Source organism: Osmerus eperlanus, chromosome 8 (genome assembly GCF_963692335.1).
Source record: "Osmerus eperlanus chromosome 8, fOsmEpe2.1, whole genome shotgun sequence".
Lineage (NCBI taxonomy): Eukaryota > Metazoa > Chordata > Actinopteri > Osmeriformes > Osmeridae > Osmerus > Osmerus eperlanus.
Genome location: NC_085025.1, coordinates 12,363,925 through 12,379,671, shown reverse-complemented (window position 1 = coordinate 12,379,671; position 15,747 = coordinate 12,363,925). Strand labels below are relative to the sequence as shown.

General features: G+C 50.3%; 1 protein-coding gene across 4 annotated transcripts in view; it reads left to right on the top strand.

Annotated features, from left to right (window-relative positions):
• The window catches only part of cdc42bpb (CDC42 binding protein kinase beta (DMPK-like)), a 51,909-nt gene that overhangs the window by 26,842 nt on the left and 9,320 nt on the right, over nt 1-15,747 (top strand). For 2 of the 4 annotated variants that reach the window (XM_062467417.1, XM_062467415.1), the window contains exons 8-24: nt 769-1,017; nt 1,494-1,728; nt 2,184-2,294; nt 2,519-2,652; nt 4,060-4,302; nt 4,753-4,863; nt 5,807-6,054; nt 6,331-6,436; nt 6,609-6,733; nt 7,017-7,122; nt 11,012-11,160; nt 11,645-11,742; nt 12,020-12,099; nt 13,176-13,226; nt 14,836-14,919; nt 15,254-15,331; nt 15,512-15,617. In XM_062467417.1, the coding sequence (XP_062323401.1) occupies nt 769-1,017; nt 1,494-1,728; nt 2,184-2,294; nt 2,519-2,652; nt 4,060-4,302; nt 4,753-4,863; nt 5,807-6,054; nt 6,331-6,436; nt 6,609-6,733; nt 7,017-7,122; nt 11,012-11,160; nt 11,645-11,742; nt 12,020-12,099; nt 13,176-13,226; nt 14,836-14,919; nt 15,254-15,331; nt 15,512-15,617 (2,314 nt within the window). The remainder of the gene's footprint in view (nt 1-768; nt 1,018-1,493; nt 1,729-2,183; nt 2,295-2,518; nt 2,653-4,059; nt 4,303-4,752; nt 4,864-5,806; nt 6,055-6,330; nt 6,437-6,608; nt 6,734-7,016; nt 7,123-11,011; nt 11,161-11,644; nt 11,743-12,019; nt 12,100-13,175; nt 13,227-14,835; nt 14,920-15,253; nt 15,332-15,511; nt 15,618-15,747) is intronic. The other 2 variants (XM_062467418.1, XM_062467416.1) reach the window with 1 other exon arrangement.

The following is a 15,747-nucleotide window of genomic DNA, read 5'->3' as shown; positions in this document are numbered from 1 at the left end:
CCCAGCCTCTCCTCCTCGCTCTGGACTCCTGAAGGATCTCACACACACCACTGGTGACTCGATAGAGGGAGCTTGTGGTTTGTGCTATAAATAAGTTTCGATGTGTTGGAGAACTGTCTCCTCTCAATTATTTATTGATTGTTTTAATTTCCTTTGATTATCAATCATATATGCGGTCAGTTTTTTTTTCTCTCAATAATGGATCGATTGTGATTTATTTATAGTTGACTCAAGGCTTAAGTATTCATAAACAGACTGGATTTATCAACAGAATGATTTCTCGTCAAAGCGTCTGTGTAGAGGGAGACTCTTTTTCAGGGTAGTATTTTCTGAAGCAATCCAGGTTAAGTACTAATCTCAAGGGGCCAGTTCCTAAAACACTTACCTACTTTACAGCTATTTTAATCAAAGGCTTCATCATGTCTAAATAGGAACTAGTTATACTCTTGTCTGCATTCAACTCCCCTTTCTACTGCTGTCTCTCTTGTTTCTTGTCTTCATCTCTTTCTTCATCTCTGGTAACACACTCTTTCTCTCCGTAACTAAGTCTGGTTGTCTGCGTTATGTTGTATGTTAATATATCAAATGTAGATATGTATTTCTAAATCAGGACACGCATTCATAGTACATTCTCACATTCGTTCAACTAAAAAGGCGAAATGTTCTTTTGGAGATCTTAGGAAAAGGTTGTGAAACATTCACACACCCTACCAAAGGACCCACCCGGTTGACACTCAAGACAACAAACCCACTTCCTCTCCTCCCCAGGAGCGCTTCCAGTTTCCCTCCCACATCAGCGACGTGTCGGAGGACGCCAAGGACCTGATCCAGCGGCTCATCTGCTCGCGCGAGCGCCGCCTCGGCCAGAACGGCATCGGCGACTTCAAGGACCACCCGTTCTTCACCGGCATCGCCTGGGAACACATCCGCTCCACCGAGGCCCCTTACATCCCCGACGTCAGCTCGCCGTCCGACACGTCCAACTTCGATGTGGACGACGATGTGCTGAAGAACCCGGTGGGTTAGCGTCCCGCGACACCGCGGAGCTAGCTAGCTATCTTAGCTTAGCGCGTTAATCCCACGCGGTACGTTAGCCAGGAAAGTCGTGAGTCTTCAAAGTGTTATCCCCTTTTAAAACTACTTTTTAAACAGAAACACTTTAGGACCTCTGTGGAGGGTTGGAGGGGTTTTTGTGTTTTGTTTTTAGAAGGCTTTACCTTCATTCATGAATGCGGAGCTATTGAGGAAGACCAGACTTGTGTCCTGAATTTTTACAGAAGCAGAATTTTTCAGGGTTTAGCCAAGCAAGGAACGAGCTGTCATGGTTGTTGCGTAGGAGCCGGAGTGCTCAAACAGCCCCTTTATCTCGACCAAAAACGTTTTCAATCGCTCAGCCACGTCTGTCCAAAATGACAGGACCATTATGCAAAGTGCCAACTTCTCGCATGTTGGAGGGAAAAGACTCGACTAACCCTCCCCACCCTCTGCCACAGGACATCGCCCCTCAGGTGTCCCACACCGGCTTCACGGGCCAGCACCTGCCATTTGTTGGCTTCACCTACACCACAGACAGCTGCTTCTCTGACCGCGGCAGCGTGGGCCGCGAGGTGCTGCCCGACGGGGGGTCCGTGGAGGGGGGCGGTGGGGGAGGAGAGGAGGTGGAGGCCTTTGAGAGCAGGATCCGCCGGCTGGAGCAGGAGAAGCAGGAGCTGAACCGCAAGCTGCAGGGTGAGCGGAGGGGGATGGGGATGGAGGGGAGGGGGATGTGGAGGGAGGGGGATGTGGAGGGAGGGGGATGTGGAGGGAGGGGAGGGAGAGGAAAGAGGACAAGTAGACCTGCATGTTTGTGTGTCGTCTGTGTAGCTTGTGGCTAAGAAACAAATTACTTTCAGCAAACAAACACGCGGACACATTTTGTTGCAGAAAAATTTGCACAATCGCACACTTGTCACATAACCGCATTTGTACACCATTGGTTATTCCCTCAGACTACTAGCTTACCTGCTGATAATGATTTCCACACAACACTGTATGATGTGTACTTACTGTTTAATTTCAGACATTTCTGACAACCTACTCCATCTGACAATCATAGGGACAATGGATCATTCTGTCCACCTGGTTGTTCTTTGTAATAAAACCTGAATCTGACCTTTGACCTCTGGTCTGTGTCTGACCCTTAGAGTCCACCCTGGCGCTCCACGCCCCGGGTCGCGGAGCCGGCACTCTAGGTCGAGACAAGGAGATGAAGAAGCTCAACGAGGAGATTGACAGGCTCAAAAAGAAACTATCAGGTGAGGGCGGGCGGGGGGTTTCTTTCTCACATCTGGCAACCCACAACGACCACAAACCTGGCAACCCAACAATGGTTTAGTAAAATGTCCAGGCCGTGTCTATCCCATTATAGAATACTTAACTCCAAGTTTACTATTATGAATCTAACACCCGGTCGTCTTGAGCTTATGTGCCAGTGGACCAATCAGCCACCCGCTGACCAGGAAGTGCTTCCTCTCCTCAGACTCTGATAGGCTGGAGCAGCAGCTGGAGGAGGCGGTCACACTGCGGCAGGACTACGAGAGCTCCTCCTCCAAGCTGAAGGCCCTGGACAAGCAGGTGAAAGCCCTCAGGCAGGAGAAGGAGGACATCCACAAGGTAGGTTCTTCACACGCTCAACACCTCCAGGCTGTTCTGTGGAAGAATACGGTAGTTTTACATTCTGAGGTTGGCTGTTGAAACGGCGCCAGTGGAATTGTCAAACAGGGAAAAACCCTAAGAAGGGGAAAATGTATTCAGCTGTTATGTTGCACCCTGTCACTTTTCCGCCATTTGGAATATTTTGACCATAGGTCGCCATGGTTGCCTTTTCAGTCAACGTGCTCTGTTGTTACGGATGGCAATGACGCAGTTGGTGTATTGACTTAACGCAGATGTCATGAAGAACACAAAATAACCGCACACACACTAACATCAACAGTTACAATGACATATGTGTACACACCCACGCACAGTCTTCCTAACCTAATATTCTCAGTCCGGTACATCAACCCAGTGTACAAACAAAAGGACTATTTTTATTTAGATGAATTCCGCCATGCCGTAAATTAGTGGTCGGTCAGAATTCTCGACAGACGCATCACATATTTGGCTAATCGCCTTAGCCAAGCTATTTGGCCCTGACATCTTCCTTAGACTGGGGTTTAAGTGCGTTGACACTAAACTAGTTTGTCATGTTTGTTTGTTTGTTCGTATGTGGGTCCCTCTCCCAGCTCGCTATGAAGTCAGATAAAATGCAAGCTTTCCCAACCCCATAACGCTCTACACTAGTGAAGGTGTATTAAAAACAGCTGTAAATGGATGAGGAATTTTGGTTAAAAATACCCTTTTAAAATAAGTAGCATCCCTACGAGTACAATTTGATTTAGTGGTGGTTGAAATTTGCTATGTCTAGAGTTTAAACTGATTTGTGGTTTCCCTCCATCCCCCCCCGCGCCTTCCTTTTCCGTCACTCTCCCTGTCCTCTTTTCGCTCTCCCTTTCCCTCTCTCCTTCTCCCTTCATGTCTGCGGCTGGCATTCTGTCTCGCTCGTTCAACATCCATCCCTCCCTCTGTTCGCTCTGCTCTTTGTTTCCCTCCTCACTCATTTCTCTTCCTTTTTCTGTGTCACTCGTCTCTGACTTCTGTCATTTCCCCCTTCCTCTCAACCCCCCCTCTTGTCTTTCTTCTTTTGGCATTTCTCCTTCCGCTCCTCTCCTCACCCACCCGTTCGCCCACCAAACTCCCTCTCACCTCCCTCCCTCTGCTCTCTCCTTCTCACTCTCTCCCTTTCTCTTGTTGCCACTCTTTCTTTCTTCCCCTTTCACACTCCCCCTCCTCTCTGTTCACCCACTTCTCTCTTACCTTCCTTTACGTCCCCTCCCTCAACTCTCTTTTCTCCATCCCCTCTCTCTTCTCCATCACCTCTCTCCTCTTCTTCACCTCTCTCTTCCCTCTCCGTCCACCCCCACCTCCCCTCCTTTCCCCCCCTCTTCCACCCCCCCACCCCCTCCCCCCACACACCAGCAACTGGTGGAGTCCCTGGAGCGCCTCAAGTCCCAGACCAAGGAGCTGAAGGAGGCCCACTCCCAGAGGAAGCTGGCCCTGCACGAGTTCTCGGAGCTGAGCGAGCGCATGGCAGAGCTGCGCTCCACCAAGCAGCGCCTCTCCCGGCAGCTCCGCGACAAGGAGGAGGAGATGGAGGCGGCCGTGCAGAAGGTGGACGCCGTGCGCCAGGACATCCGCAAGACCGAGAAGGCCCGCAAGGAGGTGAGCCCGAGGCCGGCTCGCGTTAGCTGGCGCACTGGCGCTAATTCAACTCCTGCTTAAATGAGGGCACGCATGCTCATCGCGCTTAGCTTCCCATTAGCACTTGGCTTGTAGCTGACACGGGAGCAAACTTTTATCGCTTTGTCTCAGTCACTTGACACAATTGGTTAATATTTACCAAGTGTCTACATGCTGTGTCTACATGCTGTAGGAAGCATATAATGCGAAATTTCCCTAGGTAACTGTGTCAGCTCTCACAAACCTAGCAGATATCCTCTTTTCCAATGCTCTAATCTATTCATATAAAATGCCAACATTACCCAGAGTGCCTGCCACAACCGGGGTGTATTTCAGCTTTTCTTTTAGTTACTTTTATTAGTGTATTTGAACATGTTTGTGTGCATTAACCTGTGTTTGTTAGACGCTCAACCTCTCGTGTGTGTGTGTTAGCTGGAGGCCCAGTTGGAAGATGCCAAGGCGGAGGCGTCAAAGGAGAGGAAGCTCCGGGAGCACAGCGAGGTCTACTCCAAACAGCTGGAGACAGAGCTGGAGACCCTCAAGGTCAGAGGACACACACACACACACACACACCCCAATCCTCACTCATCCAGTCTCATCAGCCCGTCTGTCTCCACCCCCCTTGCTCTCAGTACACACGCAATTTCAACTTTTCTCCTTCCAGCCTTTTACTCCCCTCTTTCCACTCTACTAAACAGTGAGTCGTCCATCACCTGTCCTTGTGTTCTCTCTCTCTCTCTCTCTCTCTCTCTCTCTCTCTCTCTCTCTCTTTCTCCTCTCACATCTCTCCCACATCCCCCTGCCCTACTACTCTTCTGACGGAGGGGGATTCCTTCTGTCCTTGCCTATATTTAGCCCCGTTGTTTGTTGTTGTGGACCGTGTTGCTGTTGGCAATGGCCTCCGGAATAACAGCTGGTCCACAGAGCATGAAGGCGAAGGGAGGGGCGCGAGGGGGTTCTCTTCAGATTCTAAACCACGGTAACATCTCCCCTCAGGCAGGCCAAGCAGCCCGGGTCGACCAGGAAGGTTCCCTATGTTCTAGGAGGTTCTAGGAGTTAAAATAAAGTAGAAAGGAACCCGAGAAAGGAATCTGTGTCTGGCCACCATTTTGGGTTTCTTCCTGCCTCCTTCCTCTGTGAGCTCTGACCTCATTTGAACTGCTGGGCGCGTACTGTCCCTGTTCCACCTCTCTTCCTCTTCTCCCTTCACTCCCTCTCTGACGTCACTGCTCTAGTTGCATTCCTTTTCGGACCCTCCTGTATGCTTCCCTGTCCTAAAAATGGATGAGCGAGTCACTACCAACCCGTTGGAATGCGCTTCGGAGGTGCATATCCTTCACATTCTTTGAACGGCGCACAAAGACGGGCGGATGGATGACATTTTGTGACCTACTCCAAAAAGCGTCTCACGCAATCAAGGCGTTGTGGCCCTGATCCACCTTAACGTCCTGTCCCCCTCTACCTCTCCCCGACCCCAACCCCCCAGATGAAGCAGGGCAGCGGGCGCAGCGGGAGCGGGAGCCCCGAGTCCCAGCAGGAGCTCTCCAAGGTGAAGTCGGAGCTGGACAAGAAGGTGCTGTTCTACGAGGAGGAGCTGGTCCGCCGCGAGGCCTCGCACACCAGCGAGCTGAAGAGCCTGCGGAAGGAGCTTCACGACTCCGAGGGCCAGCAGCTCTCCCTCCACAAGGAGCTGCTCATGCTCAAGGACAAGCTGGAGAAGGCCAAGAGGGAGAGGTGAGCTATGCTAGGCTAAGCTAAGCTAGTCTCAGTTTAGATTCCTAGGTTTTGGCTAGGCTATGCTAGCTTATGCTAAGCTTGGTTATGAGATTTAGCTTCCCTTCCATACCTATTTCTGGGTAGGGTATAGGAGAAAGACTAAATGGTCTACGAAGCATCATACACTGGCCATTGAGAAACTGTGCATTGATCGCAGTGAAGGTTGCGTGTGTCCTTCCATGTGTCTTCATACAATGTCATCTTCCAACATTGTATGTTCCAAATCATTTCCAGGCAAACCGAGATGGACGAGTCAGTGGGCGCGCTAAAGGAGAAGTACGAGCGCGAGCGCAGCATGCTGAGCGAGGACAACCGCAAACTGACCGCCGAGACAGACAGGGTAAGGACCGCGAAGCCTGTGTTTTTTTTGTGTTTTTCTTTCTTTCACTGAACCCCCTGACCCCCCCCTGACCCCCCTGACCCCCCCACACACACACGACCACATGCTCCCCCCCACCATTTCTCCCGAAATAACTTCTCCCCCCGCTCTCCTCCATGTCCGCCACGGCCAGCTGTGCACGTTTGTGGACAAGCTATCCGCTCAGAACCGTCAGCTGGAGGACGAGCTGCAGGACCTGGCCTCTAAGAAGGAGAGCGTGGCCCACTGGGAGGCCCAGATCGCTGAGATCATCCAGTGGTGAGTGGGGACGCGCACGGCTCCAACACCAGCCCAGGCGCTCATTATGCAAGCCCCCCCCCCCCATTCCAGTTACTGTCTGATACTTGGGCTTCAACGAACCACAGGGCTTCAAAAAACCACATTTTTACAGCACGCTCGTATAATTCAAACCACCGGATTTTTACAGCGCATTCATATCAATCATATAAATCATTTCAGTCTGGGGTTTTTCTTTTTATGGCTGGATGACTTCACGCAGTATGCCGGGCCTGATGCGACCGTGCTCGTGTTCTCTCCGCAGGGTGAGCGACGAGAAGGATGCTCGTGGATATCTGCAGGCCTTGGCCTCCAAGATGACCGAGGAGCTCGAGTCTCTCCGTAGCTCCAGCCTGGGCTCCAGACCCCTGGTAGGACACACACACACACCCTCACACACACACACTCTCACACGCACACACGGAAGCCCCCCCCCGTACAGTACATCATGTAAACGTGCTTTTACACAGGCACACACAAACAAATGAGCGGGAAAGAAGGGGCTGAGAGAGATGATCTAGGACTGATCATACTACTAGAACTGTAAGATGATTCCTACACGGGGACACACACACACAGACAATGAAACGTACGCACTATGGATTTTTAAGTCGACCATGCCTTCACGGACAGATGAGGAGACACCCGAGACACACACACGGAATGCCCACTTAGCACACTTACCTACACAGAACGTGAAAGCATCTTCCCACGGCGAGCAAGGCTCCACTCTGGAGTAGCCTCACCAGAATACTACAAGCAGACATGTGCACGGCATCATTCTTTGTTAAAAAATTTTTTTATTTCTTTTTAAGTCGGCCACCGAGCAGATGTTTGTAGTAAACATTGCATAAGAGTTTTTCACCCACGTTCTGTCGAGCGAGGACAATGGAATCTTTATGGGAGCTATCCAGGTCAGATGCTGGAGGGGCAGCGCCGCAGCTGAACACCCGAGCGAGTGGACGCGGCGTCTTGTCCATGCGCCTCGCGTCTGCACCGGTGCATCCCGGGGCTTTCTAGAAATAGACCGGCCGAGAGGACAAAGGGTGTAGCCTTCTCAAGGTGTCACGGTCGGGATTAATTCCATTTCGGTTCCAATTAGGGCCAGTTCAGGAAATTATTTGAATTGCCTTAGAGTAATTGGGACCGGTTATGAGTGAGTCCAATTCATTTTTCGACATTTGTTTCGATCGAGCTTAGTCAGAGAGTTCACCTGTTTGAGTCGTTGTAGACATTTCCATAAAGGTAGGGCATGTGTTTTAGCTCTCATCACAGATAAATACAGGCCCTTAATGTTTCTCCTTCTAAACTTGAAAACAAGCCTGTACGGTCTTTCTGTCTACCTGTTCAGCTATGTACCTTATACCCCCCCCCTACACACACATACACACAATTCCTCCCCGCCTTTCCATGCCAGTGCTGATGCCATTAAGCTAAGGCTAAGTCTGCTCTGAGCAGCTGTACCCTAAATAGCCTATCTAATGGGAATAGATGGAGGGGAGATGACAACTGCCAACGTTAGGCTAGGCTACCAGGAGGGGAACCTTGCACTCAAGGTCACGTTTTGATTTAATATCCTGTCGGTATAACAAGGTTAAGGCTGGAAGTAAGTATAGGATGGACTCTGCCGGCCAGATAGTTATATCCTTATTTAAGGGGCCCATTAGGTTAGATGTTAGCCACTTGTGATCAATTTGACTCTGGAGACAACAAATGGAATATGACACACTGGTGCGTTTGTGTCGGTGTGCGTGCGCGTGTGAGTGGGCACACACACGGCCTTTTGTCAAGTCTGGGAAGTCATATCTTCCCATTACTAAATGCAGACGAATGAATGACCCTCCTCTTTACGCCTTAATAATCACATAGTCATGGAGAGACATGACTCTTAGTCATGAGGGCTAAAAACAAGCCTTTGGAAATACAACCATACAACCACTACTACTGCACCGCAGTTATATTTAGCTGGCATTTCAAATACGTCCCTCCCTCCCTTTCCACACACACACACACTCTCAAAGCATGTTTTTATTTGGATTCAGGGTTTAAGCCACTGTAAAATAGCATGCCCTAATCTCCATAATATATAGTTGTACATGAAGTGTTTTCATTTGTATGCGTTGCTCCTAACTATACCCAGCGAGACTCGGGAATGGCCACACCTCCTCAGAGGCCCTTGCCCCCTTTTGGTGGGGACAAGAGGGTGAGTCTACCAATCAAATCCAACCTCAAATCACTGCCTTTTCCCATTGACGGCAGAACCCAAATCTTCTCTCATGCAATAGGGTAGCCTGTCTGTCACTCATACGGCCCGTCTCTTTTGGTTGGTCAAATCGACGATGCTCCTCAAAAATGACGACCTGGAATAGCCAGCGTGATCTGAATTGGTATTTCAGGCTAGTGTGAAAGTGGGTTTGTAATCCCCAGCCGGTACACTTCTAAAAGCGACCGGCACTTTGCAGCGTTTTGAGACCTAGAAAGCAAAATTGAATCGTGTGGAAATTGGCAGAAGAATTCGAGGGGCCGTACAAGTGACAGAAGAGACACTGCTCCTCAAAGAAGCGTTTCCATACCTTTGACGACCTCAGAAACACATTGAGAGAGACGCTGTCAATCGCCACCGCTTTCCCATCAAGAATTACACATGCATGTTACGAGTTCTAACCAAACACAGATTGGGAACAAATCAATGGGTAGAAGCCAAAATGTGGATAGAGTGAATTCTAGGATGAGTGCAGTTGTTCCTTGTATCCATCCGCTCTGCTTTCCTTACTACTGATCTCAGAACAGCGGTAACTGTCTGGAAAATGAGCAGGTCGTCGAGTTGAGGTCACAGGCTGTTCTGAGGTCAGTTTTGACTGGAAGGAACTGTACATCACAGCTACTTCAATCTTGTCCGGACCGGGCCAGACTTCTCCAGCTGACCGATGCCTACCAGTAAAAGGGTGACCTCAAATACATTTGATGGGTAGGAGAGACTCAATGAAGAAGATGCACTTACTGACTACGACTGGCGTTTAGACAGTGAAGAGGGGAAACAAAAGCATTTGGGCTTCAGCAAGATGATGTGGTTCACGTGTGCAGTACAGTGTAGGCCGGAGGCTGACATTGAGAATGGACATCCTTTAAACCCCCCTCCCCCCTCTCCTCCCTATGTAACATGAGTCGTCGGGTTGGCTGTGTCAGGTCAGAGACAGCCAGTCGGTGTCTGGTGAGAAGGTATCGGGGGAGGAGGGAGGGGGGGGGGAGGAGAGGATATGATGCCTCATCATTTCCTGTCCCGGCGGGGGCCGTGATGTCACACGATCTGTCCCGGCATCCATGGAATGTCATCCGGGCTTCCTGAGACGCTTGTGTTTGTCACGGCCGGGCCTCAGGAATGACACGTCCTCGCTCACTCCCATCATCCGCTCGATAACAGAGGCCCCTACCTTCGCCGCTTGCATGGGGGAGGGTGGGGGATAGGCTTGAAATCGGACGAAATACTTGACATTGGCTGTTTTCGTCATGGTGACACTGGTGTTTGAGGTTTCGAAACGAATGACGCCACTTCTGTTTTTACGGATGTATGATTGTGTGATTGAACGCAGCTTGCATCACAGATGAATCAATAACCAAATTATTTCCTGTGAGGCCAGTTTTCCGAGAACTTGTAAGTGAAACTTGCAACTGAAAGATTGCTTCCAGTAAATGAACATTGTTGGCAAAATGCCGAATCACTTACCTCTCACAGGAAATAATGTTTGAGGTGGTTAGCTGGCTTGGTTTAGCTTGATGGGAATGTCTGGGCTCAGCTTGCAGTTTGGTACCAGTTCACTGTCCAGGAAGGCTGGAAAAAAGGCTATTGGTGCTGCAAAAAAAATCTTAACAAGCATTACCTTCAGTTAAGTGTTTATCTATGTATTGAGGGATTTCAACTGGCAGCCCATGATAATGCAATTTGAGCCATGCTGAGGAATGCCCATCAAGCTAAATCCCATGATGCCCAGAAACGGCTAATGAATGTCTTAATTGAAGAGTCCCACCCCCACACACAGCTTGTATACAGCTACTGTGAATTCCATGCCCACACGTATACAAATTCTCATCGAAACAAATCTTGAAAGCGTCAATGTTATTGTTGCCCGTCAGAAAGTTGCACACGAATCGCATCTAATCACTGAAGACAATTGCCATGTGGTTTCAGACTGAGGCGGCCAGATGGGTTCAGACCTGCTGAATTCAGTCTGACGTTTGTTGCTTGTCGTCCCCTCCTCCCAGGACCCGCTGTGGAAGGTCCGCCGCAGCCAGAAGCTGGACATGTCGGCTCGCTTGGAGCTGCAGTCCGCCCTGGACGCAGAGATCCGGGCCAAGCAGCTGGTGCAGGAGGAGCTGCGCAAGGTCAAGGCGGCCAACATCTCCTTCGAGAGGTCAGTCCCCAAGCCTTCCCCCTTTATCAACCCCGGACCCCTCCCCCTTTATCAACCCCGGACCCCTCCCCCTTTATCAACCCTGGACCCCTCCCCCTTTATCAACCCCGGACCCCTCCCCCTTTATCAACCCCGGACCCCTCCCCCTTTATCAACCCTGGACCCCTCCCCCTTTATCAACCCCGGACCCCTCCCCCTTTATCAACCCTGGACCCCTCCCCCTTTATCAACCCCGGACCCCTCCCCCTTTATCAACCCCGGACCCCTCCGCTTTCAAGGGAAACCTGAGACTGTTAGGGTTGGAGGGGGCGGAGTGAGGGTTAAATAAGACTGACATCCAGTGACAATGTAGACGGGGCATGGCCGCAAATGTGACTTCATCTGTCTTGTCTCCTCTCACTCTGCCTTTTGTCCCCCCCCCCCCCCCCTCTCTCTCTCGTTCTCTCTCTCTCTCTTTCTCTATGTCTCTCTCTCGTGTCTACAGCAAACTGAAGGACTCGGAGGCCAGGAGCAGGGATATGGCCGAGAAGATGGAGAGCATGAAGAAGGAGTTGGAGGAAAGCCGCACACGCTCAGACAAAGGTTGGCCAACCAGAACCCTAACCCTGGGTTTGGCACTCCACTGGACACTGCACTCACACTGACCACATGCTGTTTCTCAGTGCATGGGATTTTTTTTTTTTTTTACCTGTATACACACCCTTTAGCAGTTTAAAATAGTAGCTCCTTTTGTCCAGTACTGTCATGATACAAATACAAAGATTCAGTGCATATTTCAGTCAGAGCTGACAGCCATTACTGTCCCTGTCTCACTCTCTCTCCCTTTCTCTCTCTCTCTCCCTCTCTCTCTCGCTTTCAGGTCTCAAACTGCCCGATTTCCAGGACTCAATTTTCGAGTACTTCAACACCTCTCCACTCGCCCACGACCTGACGTTCAGAGTGAGTGTCACTTTCCACCCCTCGACCCGTAGAAACACCAGTCTTAATGTTGTTGTGCTCGGGGTGAGAGGGCGTTGGGAGGTTAGGACGGATATAATGATGTGTGTGTCTCTCTGGATGGCGCTCGTGCTTTTACATCACACACACACACATTTAAACAAGCACAGTGCACACTCTCTTTCCCACACTCCTGACAGACTTGTACACACACACACACACAGACATCCGCAGCCAGCTCAAAGCTCCAGAGCCCTTATTGGCCGGGCCTCTGATGTACTCAATCACCTCATCACCTGAAAAACATCAAAGGCAACAGAGGGTGTATGGGGAGGACGGTGCTTCCTGCCTCCCCCCCCCCCCCCCCATGGAATACATCGGGGTTATGTTACCTATCATCGCACGGTAATCCGATGCAACAGGCCACAGCTTGGACAGGATCCGCTGCTAATGGGCCCAGGTTCTGAGGAGGGGCTTCAAGGCCGCAAAAAGGCAGGAAGTGGCGTTTCGAGGGAAGAGCCACCGAGAGCTGATCGCGACCTGAGCTTAAACGAGAGAGCCCGGGTTGGGTCTCATCGCCTCCTAAACGCTTCCTCTCACTGTCATCACTCCATGTGCACTGCATTACGGTCAGAAAGAATTTGCTGCTGAACGCAAAGGTCAAATAACGGAACCCCCCCCGTGCTGTTATAGCAGTGAAAAAGGGGGTTATTTAGCATGGAAGTCGCATCAGGTTGGCTTATTCCGTGCCAGTTTCAGAGGAAACTGATTGCAGTTGAGGGGCCATTTTGGCTCCGGAATGTAGAGTCTCCTCCGAAATAAACGAACCCAGGGATGGCCTGCCGGAAGCGGTGTTCTTAAACCTGACCCCGCAGTTAACCACAAAACGACCTTGTCAGCTTATGGCATCTCATGTGTTCTTCATCTGCAAGATAACCCACCCCACTCCCCCTTCCCCCCTCCATAAAAAAACTCCCGAAAACCTGAAGATGTCGTGTGCTTTTTATTTTTTCTGTCCCCCCTCTTCCCTGTGTTTCACCCATCCCATTTCCCATTTAATAAACAAAAACAAAACAAAGGACTCGGTCTCGTCCTCATCCGCCTCGTCTCTGCTAGCGTTTTGGGATGAAGTAAGTTTGGCTGCTCAGTTGTCCACCCTCCAGTGCCCCCCCCCCCTAATGTCTTATTCTACCCCTAACCCTGGAGAGCTGTGCTGCCAGCATACCAAAAGGTTAAAAGAGGGAAAGGGTACTTTGAAACAAAACCGTTTCCCTCGAGATGTTTAGCAAGTAGCAGTTCACCATTACCAGTTAGCATTAGCTTGACGTTTAAGCTAACATTTTCCGGGCAGAATCGAGCAATGAAGTGATAGCACCATGTTTGCATTTCTGATCATAAAATGAACCTTTTCATAGCTGGCTGCACTTTCCTCCCATAGTTCACCTTCTTTAAACCCTGCACTGCTTATGTAGGAGCTCTAGGAATTAACCAAACGGCCTCACTAGAACATGCTTCTGCATCGCAATCTGCAACGTTAGCATTAACCAAGCCTCTAACGGCAAAAAAAAAAAGCTAGCGTGAGTTGTATAACTCCTCAATAGCGTAGCCTGTGACCTCACAAAAACCCATTACTCATTAGCATAATTGTTTGCCGTCGCGACAGCTAATGAGAAATTAACAGGCGGAGTTGGAGCTTATTAACCCTGTGGAACCAAACAGAATAGTAAATGACAGGCCTTGTCTGTATGTGTGTGTGCAAAGCCAGTTAGCTGGTGGAGAGGGCAGATTTCCCTTCGAATTTGTCTTTAATTAAAAACTGATTAGAATAGCATGCCAAATGATCTCCATCATTCAACCCAATCTTGTATTTTTTGATTAAAGACCATGACGGTGGCAGTCGTGTGCTTTTCACTCTCATTTAGAATCTCTTAGATATCGAGAAGGAGTGATAACAATGTTATCACTAGACATAGTCCTAAAAATGCACCTTCATTGCACCTAGTAAGATGATAAAGCACTTTTACAACAGTACACGGACACTCGATGCTGGGCTTGGAAGCGTCACAAGGTGGTGTTGCAATTCCCAAACAGATCTGAGGAGACAGGCTCATGGGTTTTGAGACCAATCAGTGAAAATCACCGTAGCACACTCCAAGCCCAACATCGAACGGCCTCGCTGTCAAATGTATAAGGAGTCAGGTGGCTGAGCGGTGAGGGAATCGGGCTAGTAATCGGGCTAGTAATCCGAAGGTTGCCAGTTCGATTCCCGGTCATGCCAACTGACGTTGTGTCCTTGGGCAAGGCACTTCACCCTACTTGCCTCGGGGGAATGTCCCTGTACTTACTGTAAGTCGCTCTGGATAAGAGCGTCTGCTAAATGACTAAATGTAAATGTAAATGTCCACGGTCCCTCTGTGTGTGTCGGTCGAGCACTTGGCTCCCCCTGCTGGCGACGCGAGCCGAATCCAGCAGTCATGTGTGCCACCTAGTGCTCTAGCTTTGTCAGTGCTGGTGAACCCTAATGTGCGTGTGTGTGTGTGTGTGTGTTTGTCAACCTAGTTTCACACCCACCACACACAAACACACACACACACACACACACTCATAAACACACACACACACACTCTTAAACACACACACACTCATAAACACACACACACAGACACCCACACACTCATAAATACACACACGCCCACACTGACTGACTCACTTCCCTCCTCCGTCCGTTCCCTCTTCCAGACCAGCTCGATCAGCGAGGTGGACGCCACGCCCCACAAGTCAGACGCGCCGTCCTCGTCACCCTCCGTGGCCTCCGAGCAGGATGTGAGTGGCCGTCTCACGCCGCCCCGTCACACACACACACACTTCCTTCTCGCTCGACATTATATTTCCCCGACCCTGACTTCCTGTCACACTACTCCTGGCATATCTGCCCAGTAGCTCTAAAACTGTAACTTCTCATACCTACAGTACCAGTCACAAGTTTGGACACAGAAAAACAAAAGAAAGTCCCTAAAAAGGGCAAATTCAGACAAAGCAAGCACAGGGGAAATATACAGTTGTGTTTCTGAACCTGAATAGTGGTCAGGGCACGTCGCTGCCCTCTGGTGGTCGGAAGAATGTTCTCTGAACTCACACGCCCTCCCCTTCCCCACAGGAGCCAGTCAAAACCCCTGCTGCTACCCCAACCACCCCCTCTCCAGTGTACCCGACATCGCTGCTGACCACACCAAAGGTACCTCCTCACACATACACACACACACAGTCCCTGACTTTGCATTCACACGGTACGCTCATGTTAATACTATAACCACATAGCCTTTTGATGAGCGTTCCCTCTCGGGTTTTTCGAGAGCCTTGTTTGCCTGTGTGGACACCATGTCACGGGGCTCACGTCTTCCCTGTGTCTCTCCAGCCCAAAGCTCACCAGCTGAGCATCAAGACCTTCTCCAGCCCCACCCAGTGCACTCACTGCACCTCCCTGATGGTGGGTCTCATCCGCCAGGGCTACGCCTGCGAAGGTCAGTACCGGACCACTGACCCCCCCCTCCCCTCCCCCCACGCTCGCATGCTAACACTCACACGCACACTCCCTTTCTCTGGGCCTCATCCAACTTTGAAAAATGAGCGTCAAGAACGTGGGTTTGATTC